At 40.1% G+C, this 24,824-nt stretch overlaps 1 protein-coding gene across 2 annotated transcripts in view; it reads right to left on the bottom strand.

The window, feature by feature from the left end:
- The window catches only part of adcy1a (adenylate cyclase 1a), a 52,928-nt gene that overhangs the window by 18,239 nt on the left and 9,865 nt on the right, over positions 1-24,824 (bottom strand). For both annotated transcript variants that reach the window (XM_013265368.3, XM_013265369.3), the window contains exons 4-9: positions 22,316-22,427; positions 13,428-13,555; positions 11,510-11,668; positions 6,636-6,777; positions 4,273-4,428; positions 1,443-1,637 (exon numbers count right to left, since the gene is read on the bottom strand). In XM_013265368.3, coding sequence (XP_013120822.1) covers positions 1,443-1,637; positions 4,273-4,428; positions 6,636-6,777; positions 11,510-11,668; positions 13,428-13,555; positions 22,316-22,427 — 892 coding nt within the window. The remainder of the gene's footprint in view (positions 1-1,442; positions 1,638-4,272; positions 4,429-6,635; positions 6,778-11,509; positions 11,669-13,427; positions 13,556-22,315; positions 22,428-24,824) is intronic.

Consider the following 24,824-nt stretch of genomic DNA (forward strand, 5'->3'; position numbering starts at 1 on the left):
TGATTAATCACACAGGAAGCGGTTTGATCTCCTTTTTGCCTCTGATGGGGATTATAATTCATCAAATGAATGCTATGCTTTCAGTGTAACTTGAAACTAGCGAGTGAGCACTTAATTTTACCAAAAAAGTCTTCACTGAGGTAATGGATCAGAGAGGCAGAGGGGCAGACTTCTATACATTCAGATTGTTTTTTAAAATCAGTGGATTCTCTCCCTGCTGGTCATTAGAAAGAATGCAGGTTTAAGACACTGCCACAGACCTGGAAGGTACACCCATCTTCTTTACCTGTCTTTATCTTACTGTTCATTCTTTTTACTTCTTTTAATATTCTCTGCTTTATTTCGAAGAATAGTTCCTGTCCCCCTTTCGTTCCTTTGTCTGCCCTGTTTGCTGTCCTGAATGAGTTCACATGTGGTTTATTATCCCTTTCCCTGTTGTGCTCCTTTATTCTCCATGTCCTACCTCAGTATTTGTCATTATCACAACTCTCTGTTATTCCTGAATCTAATCTTGTATCTAATTTGTTTTCCTTCTACCCTACCTAGACTTTTAGGACACATTTTAGACTTCCTGCCTCATATCTGCAGAGCCTTCTGTTTACCCTTTGAAAATACAGGATTTGATTTTTCCGTCTCCTACGGTGTTTCCAATTGGATCCTCACTTGTTTATGACCACAAAAAGTGACACCAATAAGCCATTTACTTATCACAGCTGTTTTTACTCTAACAAGAAAAATAGTTTTTACCCAGAATACAGAACGCCGCAATTGTGTTTATTTAAGTGGAAAAGAGGCTTTTGTATCAATAAAAAATTTCACTTCTCTCTTGCCAAAAAAAGGAAAGGTGATGTCTAAATTTGTAAAACGTGTTTTGAAAGAAATCTTGTAGTGCAGGAATATATTTTTAAAAATCCATTATGCTCATTTGTGTCTTCTTTATTTATCGCTCTTCTCCTAAAAGATCGCAAGGCTAAAACAAGTTCAACATGAGAGGCAATTAATTCCGTTTTTACTTTGCACAGGTTTTATTTCTTCTGAAACAACTTTAAATGCAGATGCTGACACGCGCGTACACATCGACACATGAACCCATCTCTGTTCTGTCTCCTTTATGGCTACCCACGCACACATTGGCGAAAGATATCACGTGTGCTGCTCAGACGTTCCCAAATCATTATCTGCACCCCCTCCTGAGAGGGTGGGTGGATTCCTCTTGCACGCACACACACATAGACAACAGGCGTGGGAGAGAGGGAGAAAGAGAATTAGAGCTCGTGTAGGGTGTGTATGTGTGAGAGTAAGACAGAAGTGGGGGGGGGGGCAGTCACGAAGCATGTTGTATCTTGTGTCTTTAATGAGTAAAGTATATATTAATACATTTGTATATTTGGTGAAAAGTTACAAGTTTCTCTATCAGATGTTCAGGTCTCGTGTGTCCTCACCCTGCGCTCCCTGTCTCTGCTCCTGTAGAACAGGGTGATGTAGTTGAGGTCTGATGTCTCGGACTCGGTCTGACGCGCTTCGATGAGCCGCCCAATGTAGCGGTTGACTCGCGTTCCTGGCGAGTGCTGCACGGCAGTGGCTGAGAAAGACGTCCGATTCCTCAGCTTCTCCGATGCAGTCCGCAAGGCTCTCCGCTGTCATACAGCGAAAAAGACAACACAATCAGTCTCTGCAGAGGCCTGCCTCGTGCGTTAAGGCTGACTGCTTGTCAGCTGATGCGGTGAGGCATACAAATGAAGAGTTTTGTGAGCTCAGCACTTACACAGCTCCTGAGCACAGGAGAATTTGATATAACTCTATAAAGACGATAAAAAAGTTTGCAGACATGCTTGTCTGAATATCTGAGGATATAATACTCATTACTTACCGTCAAACTACCTCACCAATAGCAGCTCACAGAGATGCACACATGCATGTTATATGTGCACAAATTCATAAATGCAAAAAAGGCTGAAATTAGAAGTCAGGTGACTGAATTTTTTTTAAAGAGATTAAGAAATTAATGTGCAAAGGGCTTTAAACCTAACCAATCAAAACCACAGGGCCTTGAATATTGTTTAACCACTATGAAGTTAGAGCTCAGACACAAATTTAGGCACAAGGCTCTTATCATTAAAAGACCTTGGTTAAAAAAAAGAAAAGAAGCAGTGTTTCTTTGCTCCCACAACCCATTAATAGCCTTTTTTTTGGGGGGGGGGGGGTTCTTTTGTTTCTTGATCGCATGCAAACTTACTACAAGTTCCATGTAGCAGATTAAGATGTGATCACATTTTATAATGTAAATCAAAGATCTAGAACTATAGCTGAACCTCATTATTGTACTTCTATCCTGTCATTAGCTTTTGATCTGACGATGGCAAAGAGAAAGGTCTAATATACAATCTGATGATAAGGTTATAAATACTTATCTGCTGCTGGTAATACAACAGTGGCACTAATGTCACGTCACACTGAAGTTTCAGGTAGCGGTTAATCAGAAAATAAGACAAAGTACACATTGGTGTGTTTTAATTGCTTTTTCTGTGTGACGATTTTTTTATTGGTCCTGTGGGTGGAATCCAGGGAGATGGAACTCAGTTGTCAAATACAATAATGAATAAAATAATGCCCAATTTGAAAATTATGATAACAAACTACAGAATGGTATATTACCTGCAGAAGTTACTGCTCCTTGGCTACAGTATAATATTATATGAAGACATTTTTCTTTTAGATCTGCTTTTTCAACTCCTGTTCCTTATTACGTCTGAAGGTATAAAAGATTTATGGACCTATTTGGAAGAACGTATAACAAATCCAAGCTCTTTACACGTGTTACTGACCAAAACTGAGCTCCACAACTGTTGACACACACAGCCTTCTGTGCTGCCAGCTGGATACCCTCCTTCTCCTTTCACAGCATGCAGCAATCAAAGTTATTCCTAACGTTGACCACATTGCCCCCAAAGTGGGTGCAAGCTAATCAAGATAATGTGTTTCAAAGCACAGTACATGCCACATCCTGCGTACATGCTTTAAAGACCCCCTTTAGTCATAAAATCAGCTTTTGTTTGTTGGGGAATCGAGACTCCTGACTTCTGACGATGTCCTGTGGCAAAAAGATGTAAGCAGCAAAGTTGCCAGGTGAAGGCTCCCTCAGTTTGACTTGTTTTTTTAGGATATTCCACAGATGCTCAGTCACACTGAGATATTTGAAATCACGTCTAAAGCTTGAACGTTTTATGTTTGTGAACCCATCAAAGTAACGCCCTAAAACACAAACTTTCCCAGATGAACCTGGTGATAACTGTGTTATGGTTCTTTGGACCACTTTTAGTATGTACTAACTAGAAAAACCCTCCTGGAACAGTCAGTGTCATAGCCATTAAAGTTTGGCTTAGCAAAGTCTCTCTGATTCTGATGCTTGGCCATTTTTCCTACTTCCAACACATCTGTATCAAGAACTGAATATTCACTTGCTGCCTAATGTATTCCCTCCCTTGACAGGTGCCAGTGAAGCAAGAGTCACCATTTTTAATTTGTCATGTATAGCAAGATTAGATCTTGTAAATAGCACCAAACAATTCACAGTCATAATTCTATTATAGATCTGCTATGTGTCACAAAGGAAGGATTTTAGCTACTTGGATAATCATATAACAATGTGTCTAATGCTATTATGAGAGATGATTCCAGGCAGTGGGTGATTACCAGCAGTAGTAATGCAACCTCATCAAAATCATGAAGTGCTAATGCCTGGACGGGCTCACAGAGTTGGGCGGATTAGAGCTAGCAGGCTATTTCTGACAGCCAGACACTGTGACACAACACCAATCGCCCAAACACTCGACGACTCCATGACTGACTCACTGCCGCGTCACACACAGAGCTAAGAAACATATCAACAAGAACAAGGTGATGCTCATATGGACATGAAATTGTAATCTGGCATATATAAAGTCAATGTCAGTGGCTGTGTCAGTCCCACTGGCCTATTTTTTAACAGTTTGTAATAAAGCAGGAGTACTGTGGTACTTCTGAAGATGTGAAATGTAGAAATACATATTAATGTTTGGTTGTGTGATTGTTTGACATGCAGATTATGGATCCAAGCAGGATTTCAATCCACCCAAAAAACACCTATAGGCAAGTCTAATAAAAGGATTTCCATTTGACTATGTGAACTAGTAATTCGTATTCTGTGCACTATACACTCATATGCAAGCATAGCAAATTACTTTTGTCATTTGAAACCAAAGAGATGCTTCCCTTAGTGCTTTTTACACACACCTTGTCATCATCCTCACAGGTCATGACATTGGAGAAGGGGATCTCGGCCTTGAACATCTTCCTACAGTGCATGAGCTGCACAAGCAGGTAGCACACTGTCTTGAACTTCATCCTCTTGGCTGGTTTGATGTCTGATAGAATAATACCAGGAAAGATCTGGAAATAAAGATAAAAATAAAAAAATAAATAGAACATTTGATGAACAACTCAACACACTAAACACATTTAAGGCTTGATATGATAAACTATAATAGACTTTTTGAAAAAAACGAAAAAGAAAACATCACATAAATCAAATGAAGCATTAAGTCGCTTACAGTTATCTTGTTAATATTTTTTTGTAAGAAGAAAAGCTAACATTTAGCCTAGTGTATATAGCACAATTAAGCACAGCTTTGATACAATAATTCGATTAATACTGTACATGTATATACAACGTAAAAGGTTATATAACACAGCACAAACAGTAAACACAAAACCTCATAACTAATACATCCACTAATCCAATACAATGTCTTTCATTTTTTATGTTATTTTTCTTGATTGTGAGGTGAAAATGTGAAATATATGAAACTGAAACATGCCAAAGTCAAAGTAATTATCATTAGCATTATGCAGTCTCATATTTGAATATGGACATTTGCCGTAACATTAGAATTTTACCATTTATCATGTGCTGTATCAGACTTAAATTTAGCCTTGTGACATGCATGGTTAGTATTTTTGTATTACTGTTGCTACTGTATGTTGTACTACATTAAATATGGTTGAGATGAAAAAGGTTAAATAGGCTAGAACATTTACATTACTATTGCTTTTATAATTAATATTATTATTGATTTGGGCCATGTATTTTAGAGGTACTTTTAACTAGTTGGACATGTGAATGTGATTATTTTGTTCTTGTTGTTTTAAGGGTGCTTAAAGACTAGTCAGTTCAAGTCACCCTGACTTTTGTGGGTCATTATAAAGCTTTGATTAACATCAAGGAAATTATAAGTCTTATTAAATGTCTTATGTTTGTAAATGTGTTAAAGCTATTATGGTTTTAAGGTTTTTTCATACTGGCTGAAAAAACAGTAAATGTTTTTTTGTTTGTTTGTTTGTTTTTTTAAATCAGTTTCATATATTACCAAAAACAATGTGCTGCTCATTTCTTGGTATTCTACAGGGTCAATAAAAATTCGCCACCAGTCAACTGCTATCAACAACACAGTAGCAACACAAAATGTGTGTCATGCCACGCTGCTCCACACTGCGCCAGTGGCTGCCTTTAAGTCCTCATTAATCAGAGCTATGTATTGCCATTGGCCCTTAGGACAGACGTATCACTCTACATGTATTACAAATAAAGAAAATGTATTATGATAATGCACAGTAGATCTGAACAAGCACAATATAAGCAGGCACACTCCATTTACATTTAGTCATATGACTAAATATGAGTAAATGTAAAATAAACAAATACGTAGCTCCCAAAATAGCACAGCTCCCATAATAAGAAGTAAAATGCATCTAAATTTAAATTTAAAAAAGCAAACAAATGTAAAAATCTTAAATTCACTATTGCTAGGCTTCATTTGAGGTTAGATGGGACAGAGAAGACATCAGGTCTTGATTTCATTTGATTCAAAAATCGAAAGAGATTTACTTCAGTGTCATGTGTGGAAAAGAAAAGCAACATATATTCTGTTTTCGGGACGAATGCACTGTTGATTACTTGTACAACCAAGTAATATTATTTCTTGTCAATTCATCATAATTATTATTATTATTATTTTGGAACCCTCCACAACTTAAACTTTGCTACCTGAAGCCTCCCAGGCAGTTTAGCCTGGGATGCACTTCTGAAATTTCAATTTAACCTCAATGTTTCTGATTGCATCTTCCCTCCATTTAATTATCCAGAAAACTCTTTTAATTCAAAAATGTTTAAATTCAAAATTTATATTCTCCATTAATGAAGGGGTTAAAAGGACATGGCATGAAATTAAATGTGGAGAATTGTCTCATTCATGGAAATTAAGTAGGCTTGAGTGGGATTTTTACAGTAAACTGTGAATGTGGGATATTACAAAACCTGGATCAAATGTTTATCTGCGTGTGCATGCCAGTGCCAGCGTTGTGCATGGGCACTTTACGAGGGATTTAAAACATTTTTTCTGACACGAACAGCCAGCTCCGATGCACATGTGCAGTTGGTGTGAGATATTGATACTAGTCATGTGTATGCCAGCTTAGCACATGGCTTGCCTCCCTCTCCCTGCATCAGAGGATTAACTATTACAACACTGACAGCTGCGTCACCTCTCAAGTTGTACGGTTGTAAGAGAATCTGCAGAAAAGAAATCATTCTGTCGTACTTTCCGTCTGTGTGATGGCACGATGAAAAACGTTTCTATGTGATGCTTCTGTAGGAAGGCATGTCTCTCGTGGCCAAAGCCCGGTTCCACCTCATAGTCTCCGTTCAAACACTCCAGGGTGGTCCTTGTGATGTGCACCTTGCTGCGAGCACAAGCAAAGCAGAGGAGAAAAAGCAGTTGGTGATAAAAAGTCCAACGCTAAGGTCTCAAATCATTATCCCCTCGTTATTTTTATCTGCTTAATAGCCCCTCGGCTTGCTCAAAACTCGTCACATCATAGAAATTTTCATCCTGATGACTCATCTAATCTGGTAACGAGTCCTAAAATCTTATTACCTCACTTGAAACAGAACCAAATTTAGCCAAACAGGCGATCTCATTTCAGTGCTGTTTAAAATGCAAATCTGCTTGTTACTGTATGCCACTGTGGCAGGGGTGTGGTCTCTGGCCTGCTGCCGTGGGACGGGTGGTGCAGTGACTCTCGGGGCGGCGTCGGGGTGGCAGAGGGGACAGGTGTTTGTGCAGAGACTAATCACTCTCTCCTTATAGTGATGGAGGAGACTGACAGGGAGAGACTGTGCAGTGGAGGAAGACGCGAGAGGAGCTGACTCCTGGCTCGAGTTGTGCCGTAACCTGAAAAGAACTGGTGAACAAAATAAAGAAACCCAACCACGTCCGTATACACTGTGTTGGTCGGATCATTGCTGCAGCCAGTTTAATGAAGTGACATTAATTTAATCATGGTGGTCAGTTTTATTTTTAGCTGCTGTTTGTGTCCTAGTTAGCACATTTGTGCAACTACATTAAATCTGAATTATTTTGTTGCAATGGTTTTTCGGGGTTAAGTGGGGGAAAAGTTGACCTCTTAAAAGATCATTTTATTTAGCATGAACACCAAGGACATGATCCCAGTAATGACTACAGTAAGCCAAGTCTCTGTGCCAGTCAATCCAGATGTTGTATGGAAACAGTTAAAAACACTTAGCTAAACATCAGGATGACCCGTGTGGTTTATTTTGGTACAACTCTGCAAACTAACACAGGTTGTGATCTCTCAGTTACTTGTTGAGCAGATGTTGGTGTGCCTGCTCAGGGATGCTGTTTTATGTTTAGATTGCTTTGATATTTTGTTTGGCTTTTTCTGGGTCAGATCGACATGACAAGTTTAAGGATGTATCTTACAACAGTTGTAAGCAGCACCTTATTCGATCGGACCTGTAATACCTTTTCTATTTATTGGAAAAAGTACAAAAACTGTAAACCATAGCTTAGTATAAGTTACAGTGTGAGATCATTACACTGATTATATGTAGTACAGTCCAATAAATTTGTGCTTGAGTGAGGTGAGTGAAATTCTAGTATTTTTATTCCAATATGATCCCTTCTGATGTCAAAAAATGTGGTGCTGTCCAAAACACAGTCTGATGGCTGCATAAAGTCTGCATATACATATACACCAATCAGGCATAACATTATGACCTGCTGCTTAATATGAACGTGTGCTGCGGTATTTGGCACCAAGCTTTTAGCAACAGATCTTTTAAGTCCTGTCAGTTGCAAAGTGGGGCCTCCATGGATCGAAGATGCTTGACTGGATTGAGATCTGGCAAATTTAGAGTCAAGGTCAACACCTCAAACTGTCTTGTGCTCCTCAAACCATTGTTGTACCATTTTTGCTTTGTGGCAGGGCGCATTATCCTGCTGAAAGAGGCCACCACCATCAGGGAGTACTGTTTCCTTAATAGGGTGTACATGCTCTGCAACAATGCTTAGCTAAGTGGTACATGTCTAAGTAACATCCACAATGATGGCAGAACCCAATGTTTTGCAGCTGGCTTGCTTTCTTTCCATGGAGAATCCTGGTGCCAGGTGCTCCCAAGGTAATTACACACATGACTGTAAAAGAAAACATGATTCATCTGACCAGGCGACGCTTTTTCCATTGCTCCACAGTGCAGTTCTGATGCTCACGTGCTCATTGTTGATGTTTTCAGCAGTAGACAGGGGTCAGCACGGGCTTCCTGATTGGTCTGCAGCTATGCACAAACTGTGATGCACTGTGTATTCTGACACCTTTCTGTCAGAACTGATATCAATCAATCAGTCTTAGCCTATGACCCTATTGCTGGTGAAACAGCAGAAGGGTCATAGGCTCTTGTGGGGTGTTTTGGGCCCAATGACCACTGCAAACCCAAACCACCCCAGAAGAGCTGCAGTTTTGCAGATGCTCTGACCCAGTCGTCTAGCCACCACAATTTGGGTCCCTAATATGAGTCCTTAATATATTCCACTCACTAACGGAAGCCATGATGAAGAGATAATCAGTGTTCTTCACTTCACCTGTCAGTGGTCATGATGTTATGCCTGATCCCTGTAGGTATTTTATGTTATGTAAGAGGTATGCAATATTTGGAGATAAAGTATCGGAATTTCAGGAGCGGGACCTCCAAACATGCTCCTTTCGGTTATCTATATATGTTCCCCCAGTTCTACAAGCTGTTCATTCTCGTTTACGTGCCCCACCCTCCCTGCCCTTTTCAATTCTTTAACTTCTTTACTTCTGTTTAGTACATGGAGATCTGCCAGGCCCGGGAGCCGCCGCCAGTCCCCTTCGAGGCCTTCCCCAAACCGCAGCTCAGTTCACGTCCAAGCCATTCACCTTTATCTACTAAAACGCTGTCAAACCTAAAATGAGGACATGGACCCAGCTAGTGAATTTATATCTTATTTATATTTTATATTACTTGCTTGTGAATTCTGTAAATACACAATTTACATTTTTTTGCTAAAGTCATAGGATTTTTCTTTTAAATAATGATTTGATGCGCTCTTACTTTGAGCACGCTTTTGAATCTAGAATTTATATTTATCAGATGGTGATAGATTATTAGAGAAAGTGCTATACAATGCGCAGTCATGTGGAAAAGAAAGTTTTCACAGGCCTCGATCTATTCGTGTGAAAAATTAAGTCCACCCTCACTGCTTCCAGAGGAATTGGTAAGTAGCAGTTCGATGCTGTTAATCAAATCATCATCAGTAAGTGCGAGCAGCTCTATAAAAGCAGATGTTTTGGCAGTTTGCTGCTCTGGAGTATCCAGGTATGTGTTAACACACCACAACAGTCTTCTCAGGGGTGGACATCCCACCAAGTCAAACCATGCAAACCATGCACTCTACAGGCCTCAGTTAGCAAGTGAAATGGTAAGCTCAGAACAGTACTATTAGAAAAAGACTGAACAACTATGGCTTGATTGGAAGGCTTGTCAGGAGAAAGCCTCTTCTCTCTAAAAAGAACATGGCAGCATGGCTTAGTTTTGCAAAGCTGTAGCTAAAGAATCCATGACAATGGAACAATGTCCTTTGGACAGGTGAGATCAATGTAAAGATGTTTGGCCACGATGCAACATGTTTGGAAGAAAACAAAGACAGCATATCAGCACAAACACATCCTACCAGCTGTCAAGCACAGTGTTGGAGAGGTGACGATTCAGGCACAGGACCTGTACATTTTCTAGAGTCAAATGTGAGGCCATCTGTCTAAATGGTAAAGCTTGACAAAAATTGAATCATGCAACAGGACAATGGCCTCAAACACAGGGTCCAAAATTCCACAATAATGTGAAAAACTGATAGAGACCTACAGAAAATGAGTACTTCAGCTTCTAGCTTTTTAAAGTTTGTCCAACAAGCTAATGATACAGTTTTCCATGAGACTGCTTGGAGTCCTGTGAAAGCTTTCTTTCATATCTGGTAACAATGTCAGCTCATGCTCAAACACTATTTTATACACTTTTTCACTGATCTTCAGCTAATGGGTGGAAAATGGGTGACTGATCAAGTGCATTTTCACAATTTTTATACTATAGGTATATAGCTATACTTAGGTAAGTGATAGCTTGCTAAAATCATTGTTTATCTGTTTTTTGTTTTTTTTTAAAGGTACCGTATTTTCCACACTATGAGGCGCACTTCAATTTTCTCAAAAATCATCAGTGTGCCTTATAATCCGGTGTGCCTTATGTATGAATTCTGGTTGTGCTTACTGACCACGAACCGATTTTATGTGGTACACAGCGCTCAAAAATCGGTCAAAAAATGCTTTAGTACGACTTCGTAAGCTACAAAGCCGCACCGCTTGATGGATTGTTGGAGCATTACGGCTTCCATAGTCAGGAGCCTCGCAGACTCGGAGTAATGCTATCACTTCCAACATAAAGAAAGAAAGAAAACTAAACAGCAGTGACATTTGTAGGGTTACTGAAGTTTGACTAGCTGGTATATAATGATGTGCTACGTGATCGCTAGCAACACAGCTATGTTAGCATAACATAAACACAGTGAAGCTGGAGGATGAACGCTAACTTTTTTCCACTCAATAAAAGTTAATGTGAGGGTTCCTGATGGTTAGGGACAAATGCAATCGCATGGCAGGATGCTGTAAAAGGACCAAACTTCAGTCAGGAGAACAACTGAGATAATCCATCCACATTACGAGGTTAGTCATTAATATACTGCAACAACATAGGAATAGAGCAGCTGCAAGAGAATTCAACATTAATGGATCAATGGTACAGAAGTGGAGGAAGCAAGAAGAATGAGTTGAGTAAAGTCTGACTTATCTGACTGTTTTGTTTCGCTTAATGCGCCTTATGGTCCGAAAAATACGGTAATTTTACATTTCTATGTAAATGACCCTGTGAATTATGATAACCATTTGAGAAGTCAATGAACATAGTAGTGTACATACAGATACAGAAAGTCTGTCATAATACTGTGTCATATTACTGTAGCTGACATACTGTATTCTGTGTCTTTGCATGAGTGTGTGTGCTGTGTTCGTCTGATTTTCAGTGGGTGTAACAGTCAGTACTGACCCAGGCAGCCCTCCAGCCTCCATCACATTCGCCAGTGTGACATCGTTTGACCAGACATCATACTGCCATTTCCTCAGGCCCAGCACGCCACACAGCACCCGTCCTGTGTGCAGGCCTACCCGCATGTTCAGATCCACCTCTGTGGCCTCCACCACCGACCTGCAGGGGGGGAAAGAATGATTTATAACTACTTGAACAAAAACCAGGACAATTTAACATTTAAAGCATTTCTGTTTTATTGTTGTTGTTTTCTTTTCTTTTTTGTTGCCATATTGGAAGCAGTGTGGCTGAAGCAATGACAATGCTGGGTAGTAAAAGATGCCCAGCAAATTTCTCCAGATTACCGAGTGTTAACAACACTAGGTTAGACTACAGTGACCTTTAGCTCATCACATATCTCCACTTTAAGGAAACTTAAAGAGGATAAATTCTCACAACAAGGTCTTATTAACATCTCCAAAGAAGCATAGCTGTTTCCCAGCAGGAAACACCACTAACTGGTATGGGATGTGTTGGAACAAATCAGGCAACCATCTACCAAGCATCAGTGATATCTGTACAATGAGGTTAAATGTTGGTGCAGAACCCAAAGGATATTAAAAGACAATTCCACCCCCTGCCACAACCTGTTTACCTTCCTGCCATGTGGCAAGCCAACCAGAAACATCTGCTGTAGAGCAACCACATTTGAGCACAAGAGCCCTTTTTTTAATTGCTGTTTTTGTGGATATTGTTTTACAGCCTCGTGTTACATTATGATAATGGAATTAATCTTGAATCTTAAAGTTCTGAATCGTGTAGCAAAACTGATTCAGGGTTGCTACACGAGTACAAAACCTTTGATGTAAAGAGGCTCATCTGTAATCATACGCTTCCAACACATTTCAACTTTGTTCCAAAAAAAACTACTCAATGCACCTTCAAAACAGTTTATGTTCCGTTTATGTTTACAATATGAATGCGCATGTGTGGATCACCTTCACTGAGTCGTACTGTGGGGCAGTGACGAAAAAGCAGGACTTTTCCAGAGCCTCTCCTCCCTGGTAAATCACCTAGTAACCCATGGGAGGTCACCCACTTCAGATGTGAGACAGAGTCACAGACGGAGCCGAGGAAGGAAATTGAGAATGGCAAAGGGTTCACAAAGTGTGTATTTGCGTGTGTGGGGTGGTGGGTGTGTCTGTTTACAGGATGGCAGAAAAGAAAATGTGGTTTGCCCATAAGGTTGAAGAAGGGACATCTTACACTCACACGCATACTGAGGAATGCGTGTGCATGGCAGCACCTGTCTTTTGAGATAAAGGGCTCCCACTGCGGCATCCATCCTCCCAGACAGAGTGGTGGGGCAAAGAACATGACAAGCGCAGGTTCACACAAGAAAGTGAGACAAAGGTTCTCTGTGTATGTGGTGTCTACATGCTTTTAGGGAGAGGAGCGGAAACTAGGGCTACGTGCAAGCAAGTGTCTTTTAGGTGCCAAACGAACGAAAAAGAAGTAGAGGGAATAGATTTAGAAGTCAACCAAATCTATGTGGTTAGAAATTGTTTGGATTGGAATATATACACACTCAATATCAATCACATGTTACAAAGGTCAGTTTTCTAGGTTACCTTTGTGACAGGTGTTTTGGCAGCAAAAGGGGGACCGACGCAATATTAGACAAGTGGTCATAATGTTATCCCTGATCGATGTATATTACTGTTGAAGCAGGTAAGAAGTGCCCCAGTTTTCTCGGATTTCCTAGAAACTGTTGTTATAGAAGCAATGCACCGAAAGCAACTTAAAAGGATAAAATTGTTTTCTTCTTAAGAAACAATTCGGATGATCACATATTGTTAGAGTAACTGTTGCCTTCTGGTCCTTCCCCAAAACAACCATAACAAAGACATTTTTGCCTGCATGTGAGTGTGTGACATACGCGATGGTATCAATCATATCCAGGCCCATTTCTACACAGCAGTGGGCATGGTCCGCCTTGGGTTGTGTCAGTCCCGACACGCAGTAGTAACAGTCCCCCAGTATCTTTATGCGCCTGCAGTGATTCTCCTACAGACACAAAGAGAAAAAGAAAGGTGAGCAATGTCAGTGAGATTAGAAAAATTTGGTTATTTTGAGTGTACTATACATATACTATACTATACATATCTTTAAATGTATCTTTGTCAGGTTTAATGTCATTAAGTGTTGGACAGGATTAATGTAATACTATGCATCCATTGCCATTGGTTTTAACACGAATCTTTAATTGTGTGGTGGCACATAATGATTAATGTAGCTGCGTTTTTACAGCTCTGTACACTGGAAAAGATATGAGGGAGATAGAGACAGATATCAGACAGTTTATTTACCCTTTTCCAGCATGAGGAGGAAGTAAAATACCAGCAGAAGAGCACAGAAAACAATTGTTTTACACATAGGACTGAACTGTTTAGCCTACCTTGCTAGGTTAGCAAGGTAGGCTAAACTGGTAAAGCACTAGTAAGTCAAAATATTTAACTAATTGCCTAACAGTTCCTCCATAGTGTAGTGGCTTACACATTTGCTTAACTATCAAAAGACCCTGCTGCCCAATCAAACATGCAGAGCTACTCATTGTGGTGACCCCTTGTGAATAAAGAAGTAGCTAAAAGTAGCTTTTCTTTGTATTTAACTTATTCTCTAATCCTGTTTTACTTATTTGTGTTTTCATTTTTTCTCTTTTTAAATGTCAAAGCAGTTAACATTAGCTATAAGCTAATGAAATTCTCAATTTAACACAACTGAAAATCACCAGTAGATAACCTTTGTGGGGGGTCAGCTTAATCCTAGCACGTCCCTGATTTTGTAAACTACTGGTACTTGCCCTGATATACATTTACCTGTAGCCATCTTATTTGATGGCTCTATCATTATTACTCTACACGGAGCATGACTCCTAATTGTTCTTAGATAGCATGGTCAAATATTTCTCTGACGTGAGCTGGTGTGACTAACTTTTATTTCCATCTGGATCGCAGATTTTGTAAAGTTTAATGCCTCATAAATAGCTAATTATGACAGGGCCATTGCTATTTTAAACCCTTTCTTCTGCAGAAACTGTATGGAAGCTGCAGCTGCATTTTGATTCATTTTAATCAGATGTGTGTGCTTGTGCTACTGTTTGTGTATTTGTAGTTGAGGCCAACTCTAATTGCTCCGACATGCTCTTGAAGTAGAATCCCGCCCCCACATTTCCAGACAGATCCGCTATTTGTCACAGTGCACATTGTGCACAAACTCAGCAATGGTGCCACACACACACTCACCAATGCACACAAACACCTTTACAGACACACAAATCCCCACTCAGACACATACCTGCAAAAACAAATGCAAAAAAACAGCTGCATGGTAACATGCACACATACTGTACTGCACAAGATTTAGTGGCACACGCAGGGTTTCCTTTTGGCACCGTATCACACAGAGTCATCAGAAAATTGCAATGGTATACCCTACAAAGCTTAGCCTGCAGGCAACCTCTGACTGACAAGCACACATGTGCACACACACAAACACACACATTCATATATACAGAAGATTCATGACAACTGCGGGGTAAGAGGCAGAGATGAGAAGAGAGAAGATGGGGTGCTCTGGTTTTCTGCTCACGGGAGCAGAAAGATTCTGGCGTGGGAGGATATGAGAATTCAGAACGTGCATGATTATCCCGGCACTCGGAAGAGAGAGAAGTGTGCATGTGCCTGTGTGTGCGTCCGTGTCCGTGAACAGAAATTATCTGCTGACAGCAAACCAAGAGAAAGGTATCTCTGTTTGCTTTGGGAGACACAATTAGGAATAAAGCTACCTGATTCAAGTGCAGACTTTGTGCCTCTGTTTTGCTTGATGCTGTCTTCACTATGGTTAGGTGAAGGTTAGTGTTAGGCATGTGTCTGTTGTGGTTAAGTTTAAGTTGAGCCCGCAGGGAACTAATGTGTTGTGTAGCATACAGCAGCCAGACAGGCTCAGCAGCTGTGACAGAGCTGGTTTGAAAGAGAATTTCTCCCTGGCTAACACGACGGGGTATAAATCTCAATTAGGTTGCAACTGCAGCTACGCACAAATGCTCACACACATGCACCCAATATATCCTCATCACAAGGTTTCTATATAATGGCTTGCTGAGTTTCAAAGCACTGCTAGCAAGACACATAACTCGTATCTTGCTCTTTTCACCCTCAGTCTATCGCTCTCTCTATGTTAAGCCACGACTGATTGCTGAGATGCAGAATGAGCTCATGACGGATAATCCTGCCCATCATGTGACTTGTGTGCGTGTCTGCATGTAGAAAGCAGGAGTAAACTGTCTTTTGGCCTCATGGAAGAGGTCAAGCATGTGGTAAAGAGATGGTTGAGTGTGAGTCCAATATATTGGACAGAACTGACTTCTAATGGTACAGTCTGTCCTCTTGTGACTGTTCTCAAAGCCACAGCCTCTTTGTATCTACCAGAGGCCAGAGCAGTGCTGACTATTAACAACAAATGTTACAGGAGCAGTGACCAAAGCACCTTGTTTAGTATAATGAAAAGATCATAGATCAAATACATCCATTCACAGTGTTAACTCTGCATGCTTATAATGACTATATACAATCATGTGACAAAGAAGGTTCTTACAGGATTCTGTGCAGTCCTCTGAAAAAGCTAAGTACACCCTGTGATTGAGTAGCTTGTAGAACCATGTTTTGAGGCACTAACTTGAAGTAATCATTTACTTCATGACTTTATAAGTTTCTCACATTGTTGGGAAGGAATCTTTGCAACACTCCTTTACATTTCTTTTGTGTAAGTGTGGCTCATGCAGTATTAATATGATTACAGTGGTCTGGCAGAAGATAACCTATCACTCATATAATCGCCTTTGCCGGAGAACAACCCTACTGTCCACAGGCTTACTGACGAACAGCGTATGCAACTATACACCCTCTCAGTACACCCAGAACTTCTTCTCACACACACATTAACACTCCACCTCCTCAGCCCTCCTCATCTCCCCTCTGTCTAGAAATCGATCCTGTCATCTCTTCCTCTCTCAGCCTCCCAATTCCTTCTCTTTCTTGACTTCCTCCTCCTCCTCCTACATGTCAGTTAACCTCTCCATCTTCACTTTCACTTTTTGGATCAATACATGACTTGGCATAATAAATGAGCTCCAGGACTAAATAATACATTTTGTTTTCTTGGAGGCTTCTTCGGAACAACATGCTGAAAAAAGGAGCTCACCAACTGTTTGGACTCGCTGCAGCCAGCCTTCCTCCCTCACTGTAGGCTGTGAGTGTGATGGCTCAGTGACATTATTTCTTTTTTAAAGCAACTTTGTTTTGCAAGTTTCACCATCCCATATACTTGCCTCACTGCGACTAAAACCAAATAGACTTAAAAACACAACATTTGTATGCAGATTTCTCATTTTATTGATTTTTAAAGAGACAAATCCACCTCTGCAGAATGAACTTTTGCACATGCTGTAAGCAGTGAATTTTCTGTTTTTCTGTGACAATAAAGTAAAATGTAATGCTGCATTAATATTCCAAAAAAAGGACTGTTCATATGAGAGGCCTCAGTTTATTACAGCTGACGTAATTAATAAGGAAGTTGTAGTTTTCCCTTTTAATTGTTTTACGTATTTTACAATTTCAATTTTAGTAATATAGAAAATTAATGGTACAGTGAGACTGCATCACTGACAACAGATATGGTAAATGGACTACTACGGTCACAACACCTAGTATCATTTATGCAGCCCTGATTTGTAATCGCACTGCTCCGAGATCAGATGACAGCTGCGTGATCAGGGTGGTGTGCCCATAAGGTTTTACACGGATTAATTGTAGCATTGAGGTCATTATTTTTAAAAAAAATGCATATTACACATTGTTATTTACTATTTAAAATAAAAAAATATATAGCATTAGGTCACTGAATTACTTCAACTAGAAAGTAAATTATTACATGGCCCTATTATTGTAGGGTCCATCTTATGATATAAAGTGCATTGAAGCAACTGTATAAATAAAATTGAATTGAACTGAATTGAATTGAATTGAACATGGCCTAAGATAATTAACACTACTTAACAATATGAAGTTTAGGCTACACACGTCCTTGTCCTAATGATTTCTTTCAGTCAGAGATGGGCAGTAACACGTTAAAAGTAACGTGTTACTGTAATCCATTAAATTTTTTTTAAGTAGTGAGTAAAGTAAGGGATTACTATTGCAAAAAAGTAATTCGATTACTATTACTTTCCCGTAAGCACCCTGCATTACTGCGTTACTAAAACGTGATTTTGTTTGTCAGTGTCTCATGACAATGATGTAAGCACGTGTGACGTCCATGGCAGCAACAGACGTGTGTAGATCAACAATGAATAATATGGAGTGCAGGAGAGAGTACGACCATGCAGCGTTTAAAGCTTGGATGTACTTTAAAATTAACCTTCAAATCTAAGCAAGCACCAAGCACGCTGCCACGGGAATGTGAAATTCACAGAGAAACCCCCGGATCCCCTCACTGACGTGACCACTGTGGCACCAGGCAAACCTCCACCCGCCCCACTCCTGCTAAACAGGTGAAAACAGATTTAAGAGCGACAGGACTCAGTGCTGCTAAGTCGTTGATTTTATTTTTTTTTTTCTGTATTTTACTTGCATCTATTTGAAAGAGTGAATGTAAACACAAAACATTATTTTATTTTATACGCTGGAATATGCAGAAAATAGGTTTAAATGTTAAACAAACTTCTTCCAGTCAAAGACTGTTGCATATAATTTAGTTTTGCTTGATGCAATGTGCATGAAGTTAAAAGATTGAAACTAATAAAACAAGTTTTAAAAAGAGACTTTTTCATTTGATTCAGTTTTATATGATGGATTATGCAGAAAAAATAGAATTGGCAAAGGTCTATCGCTTTATTACAGATTCAGGTTGTGTATCATGTTTTTAAAAAGTAGCTAAGTAATAAAGTAATTAACTACTTTTGAAAATAAGTAATCAATAAAGTAACAGGATTACTTTCTTGGTAATCAGTAATTAGTAGCTAATTACTATTTTCAAAGAACTTGACCAAGACTGCTGTCAGTGCTTAAGTGTTAACGATAAGATGACACCAAAGCTGGTGAAAACCAGCTGAAAGAACGCTTGACACAAGAAACAGCAATCCTACTGCAGAAAAATGCACAGATAGATATGAAGGCTACAAGCCTGACTGCATATACTAACAACATTTTTGTTAACATGTTTTCTTTGCAGGTGCTTGGATGAGCTGATGTCATGTTATCAGCGGTGGATAGCTGTTGCTGGTTTGGGCTGAAGTTTGCACTTTCTGGTCCTTTTGCATGGAGTAAAGTCTACGTAATATTCACGTCTCCATTACTCAAAAGTTGTAAACCGCTTTCCCATTTTCCTTCTACTTCCAAAAAAACTAAAATCAGCTGATTACAGTGGAAATCCATCTATCCATCTATCAATCCTCTTCCGTTCATCCTTATCAGGGTCACAGAGAGGCTGGAGCCTGACCTGTCCAGGGTCACCCAGTCTGTGGCAAGGCTAACACAGAGAGACAGACAACCATTCACACTTACATTCACACCTATGGCCAAATTGGACTCATCAGGTGATCCTAACCCCACTAATTATATGTCTTTGGACTGTGGGAGGAAGCCGCAGTACCTGGAGAGAAGTGTAAATATCCCCTGAAAAAAACATATATCTGTTTTTTTCCCCGTCTGAACAACTTTTATAGCACAAGTAACAATATAATTGTTTGTAATTAGCTACTGCAATGTGCTTGCTGAATTCAGTACAGTTATGTCTCACATTACTGTATTTCAAAACAGTAATGTGATTACAGTAGTGTATTATATACAACAGCAGTTCAAGTGGATCCGGCATTAAAATATGTACAACAACTGTGGGAAGACCAAAGCAATTTAACAGGTGTGCCCTGTACACAGCAAACCACTAAGATCACTCAATCTGCCAGGAGTGCAGCTCAGCTTGATTGTCAGTACACACTTGAATAACAGAACAACTGAATGAATGGCTGTGCAATGCTCAAACTCTCAGTTAGCAATAAAGTGTTATTTAGTTGTGTGATGGACTAAAAAAATGCCTTCAAAACTTGTCTATGTTTTTTTTTTTTTTTTTTTTTTTTTGTTATCCTCCTTAATGAGTTGCTGATGTCACTGAATAACCAATAAGAAAACAGCATTACCTGCACATCACAGCATCGCCCTGTATATACTGACTGAATGAGCCAGAGCAAGAAGCCAGGCCAATCATTCACCTAATTATTTTTTCACCAATTAACTGACTGGGTCTCTCTGCACTGAAGACTGCAAACAGCCAAATGGGAGATGACGCGCTCTTGTGGAAGAGTTTGACAGCAAGCTGTCGACGATATGAACGGCTAACAACATGAATATTTGAAGTGGGGAGAATGTGAATGCTGATTCTGCCACACATACAAATAATAAAACCACTAATGCATTTCATATCACCATTTTTGGTCTATTTTTAGTTTATTTGTAAGTCTCATCACTGTCACCAAGTGTGTGTTAATGCAAACAACTCGTGATCAAAATGAATAAAGTATTAAAGCAGCAGAATACAGTCAGAGCTTTGCTTCCAGGCTCTGAGATCATCACTCCTCCAAATATGTTATATATTAAATTAGGGAGTAATGAGTAAAATATCTCTCCCGGAGCCTGCAGGTGGATGATGTTGACGAACAGCAGTTAAGAGCGCCACAGTATTTGCATGTCAGAGGGAGAGATGGGAAATCCTGCAGCTTAAATAGGCCACCAAAAGGGGAAGGATGTATTTTGTAAGTGACATGAGGAGACTGGAGCATGGTATGTGTGGCCAGCTGGAGTTTCCTTCCTTAACTATCTCCCAAGCTTACATCCATTAATAAATTATTGCTACTAGTTCCAGTAATACACGTTACATGGGCTTGGCTAGCTCCCTATCACTGGAAGCTAAACAGAAGCTTGATATAAGTTTACTCTCTGTGCTGTGGGGACAGTCTGGCCTGAGATTTGGTCCCACTGTGGAGCAGTTTATGGTGCCTTTCAGTTTGTTCTCACCCAACAAAATCCTTAGTTGATTTCTACCTACAGCAATTCTTGTAACCATGTTGAATAAGAAAAAGGCCACAAAAACGAGGAAATTTCACTAACTCAAAAATACATGAATATACTGCTCGAAAAATATCAAAGGGACACTTTTTAATCAGAGTATAGCATCAATTCAGTTAAACCTCTGGGATATTGATCAGGTCAGTGAAGTAGCAGAGGGGTTGTTAATCGGTTTCGTTTGCTTTGGTCTTAATTTAAATAATTGTTGCCCGGGGCAACAATTATTGTTGGACAGGTAGTCCAATTTCACCAGGATAGCACATCAATATATGCTATTACCTGAATGTGAAGGTTTCAATCAGAAATAGACTTTTGAGGGTGGCCTGAGGGTCTGACATCCTCTAGTGGGCCCTGTGCTCACAGCCCGGCACAGTGGAGCTTGGTTAGCATTTATCATAGAATACCAGATCCACCACTGATGCCGTGTGCTTTTCAGGGGTTCAATTCAATTCCATTCAATTCAAATTTACATTTGCATAGCACCAAATAAAAACAACAGTCGCCTAACGGTGCTTAATATTGTAAGGTAAAGACCCTACAATAACAGAGAGAAAATCTTAACAATCAGATGACCCACTTGGCAGCTGTGGGAAGGAAAAACTCGCTTTTAACAGAACCTCCAGCAGAAACAGGCTCATCTGCTGCAAATGTTTGGGGCTAAAGACAGGAAGACAGGTTCACCCTGAGCACATATGGAGAGGAGAAGCCGGAGAAGCCATGGAAAACATTAAGCTGTCTGTATTCAGTATGACCGCTATGGTGGTGGGTCAGTGATGGGCTGAGAAGACTAACAACAGACCTCAAACAGGCTAGGTAACAGCACCCTGACTGCCATTAGGTATCAGGATGATACCTTGGACCCGGTTTCAGACCCCACACTGCTGCAGTGGGTCCTGGGTTCCTCATGGTGCATGGCAATGAAACCAATTGAACACCTCTGGGACATTATGTTTTGGTCCATTACTGGTGTCTTTGAATTCAGCCCTCTGCAGACTGATAATCAAAATGATGAATTGCTAAATTATTATTTCCATCCTTTTAATTCTAACACATTACCCAGTCCACATGGGTAAGATATCCAGCATGTGTTTTTTTACCCCAATGAGCGTTCCTTTAGCTTTTTGAATAAAGCATTTGATTTATTTTTTGTGGGGTTTTTTTTCATCTTGGTGCTTTTAGGGGTTGGGTTTTCTATAATGCTGTGTGCACATGAAAGGATAAAATATCCCTTCCAATTGTGCTCCTTGCTGCTTGTTAAACTGCTGTTGCTTTCACTGATAGGTATTGTAATGACTTTTTTACTGCATAATGTGTAAGTGCTCAGGGTAACTGAGTTACAGTTTTCAATTAATAAGATCAAATGGATTTCTAGCTCTTCTTTTGCTAGCTGTGTAAATAGATGGCTATTTGACGATCTATCTTCAGTGACACACCAACATCAACAAGTGGCTACCATATTAGTGAAACTCGGACATTTGAATCTGACAAAGTGGAATTCTGAGAATATGGAAGAATTTACAACCATCAATTGGTATTTAATCTCAATCGACTGCTCTTGTATCCAGAGAACAGGCTTAATGTGATTTTAATGGTCTTTGCTATTAATTAAGTATAGATAGTAGCCAGAGAGGAAAGGGAGAGGACTTACTGTAGCCAGTTCATCAAACTTCCCAAAGAGTTCATTGAGCAGCTTGACCAGTTCCTGAGCTGTACACTGAGAAGCCAAGCTGGTGAAACCCACAATGTCTGCAAACAGGATGCTGTCGAGACAGAATGAAAAAGAGATTTTAATCTAAAGTGAAGCGCTCAGTTCACGATGACAGCTGATTTTGATTCCTCCTGCTCTCCCTCCTGTTCACCATCAACCAAACATGCTGTGGTTCTCAACTCAGTGAACAAAATACACTCAACAAGCAAGGATGGGATATGTTAACTGTACAGAGCAATGTTTTTCTTTAACAAAACAATACCAACAGATCACACAGGTGCGACAAATTGACTAATAGTGAGCAAACAGCAAATACTATAATCCAATCTCTGATAAGTGAAAGCATCTTTTAGGCCAAACACTAAATCAATTACGGAGCTAAATTGCCTGCTTCTGGCTAGCTGCTGAAGTGGGGTGGAGGAAGGTGTTGAAAGCTACTTAGCCCCTCATTCATTTGCTCAGAGGCAGGCCAGATGGCAGCAAAACAAGGTGTTATGGATCTTATTGACTCAGTGGAAAAATCACTGCTCTCGGTGGAGTATAGGGATCCGAGCCGGCGTGTGCTGTGTGGAGCTGATCATAATGGCCTTGGTTTACTTTTATAGATACCTCCTGAGAAATAATGACACATGTTTTCCCAATAACCTCCAGCCTGTGAGGTTTTTAAGTAGTAATAAGGATATTATGCTACATCTGTTAGGCCTTCTATTCTTTTGTGATACCTTTTACAGTGGAAGATTGTAGTTTGATTTTAGACAGAGGTAGGCATAATCAGGCTTCTAGTTTACAGTCAAACAACAGCTGCTTGCATATCATTTAGCAGACTGAGCTAATTTTAGCTGCAAGACTTGATTAAAATATATTTTTTTCTTTTTCAAATGCTTATGTTGACTAATTTCTAAGGAGACCTGTAAGATTAGTCTTAATTTCTATGATACATTTACTGTTCCTGCATCATCATATCAAACATGTCAAATTTTAAATAATGAGGCCCCTTGTTTTCACCCCTGGCTCTGTATAATGTCACTGACAGCACTAATCCCTGGTACAGCAAATTCAAGTTGACAATTTTCAGTTTTTCCTAGTCAGAACTAATTTTTTTCAGCAGTACATCATTGCACTGTCTGTCTCATTACTTTTTGCTAGATTTGCTGGAAATCCAACCTTCCCAGATGAAATAAATAAAGCAGAGTCAATAATCTTAGTGTAAACCTTGTCATCTCACAGTGCTTTATATTGGAAGGTGAAGAATGCAATATTAGAGAGAAAACCCTAATGAGCAGGCGCTTGGCAATAGTGGGGAAAAAGAACTCGGTTTAAACAGGAAGAGATCTCTGGAAGAACCAGGCCATTCATGTTAGTAATCTTGGGCATTCCTGTTCAACCTGTGGGTAAACCTTGACTGACTGTAGTTGCTAAGCAATGTTCTGGATGAGGGAGGGGAGGTTCAGTGAAGAGGAACACCAAACCTGACCACTAGGGATAAAATGGACCACAGATGATCCATTTTATATAAACAAATGACCGGTGCTCTAGTTTCTGTGATTTCTCAAATGTTGTCAAACAGCTACAGAAATAGTCACAGAACAAATAAGACTACACACCAGACCAATTACATGATGACAAAATGTTTTTTGTTACACAGGCACACACATTCCCCTCAGTCACTAAAAAGAGTGGAAGCTCGATAGCATGAGGAAGGCCTATTTTCTGCATCGTGACTGAGTCGCTGCGCTCTTTTTTGGCAGCACACTATAGTTCTTGAGGAGTCTGATGTATGCAAAGCTCGGATCACGACTGCCGCTCAACAGAAGCGCTCCGTTGTGCCATTTATCTTTGAATGGTGCTGTGCAGCAGGTCGTGCTGATGTGTGTTGGGGGCAGTGGGGTAGAGAGGAGGAGGTGGCAGTGGTGCCGGAGCTAAATAGGTGTGTGATCAAACGTTCTCAGGGTCACATCAAAAGGCGGACCAAATCTGGGGGGCTGTATGTCTCTGCTCTGGAACATGGAGGTGGGTTTTTTTCTTTCTTTTTTTTTACTGCCATGTGTTTATGTGTGTATGTGTTTCCAGCAGCTCCCCAGAGACGAGCGGGAGCATGCTCGCTGAGCACAGCCCCATGATGTTTGGCTGAGTGCCAGTAGAGGCTGGTGAACGGGCGGCGATGTTCCTGAGATGTGAGTGAGTGTGGGAGCCGAGCAGACAGACAGGCAGACAGTATGAGCAAGAAGAGAGTGGGGAGGATTGTCTCTTGACAGGAGTGCTGTTGATATGCTACCTAGCCCTCAACTCCTACACTCAGCAGCACTAATACAGCTCTCCTATTCTTTTTACTGCCTCGTTGGAATGTAATCAGCTCAAAGTCAAGCCAAGTTCTCACACACATTTTTCATTACAAGCGCATTAGAGCTGGCCCATTCAATAGCTTTATAAGTTCACCTGTTAATATTAG

Source organism: Oreochromis niloticus, linkage group LG17 (genome assembly GCF_001858045.2).
Source record: "Oreochromis niloticus isolate F11D_XX linkage group LG17, O_niloticus_UMD_NMBU, whole genome shotgun sequence".
In the NCBI taxonomy this organism is placed as follows: domain Eukaryota; kingdom Metazoa; phylum Chordata; class Actinopteri; order Cichliformes; family Cichlidae; genus Oreochromis; species Oreochromis niloticus.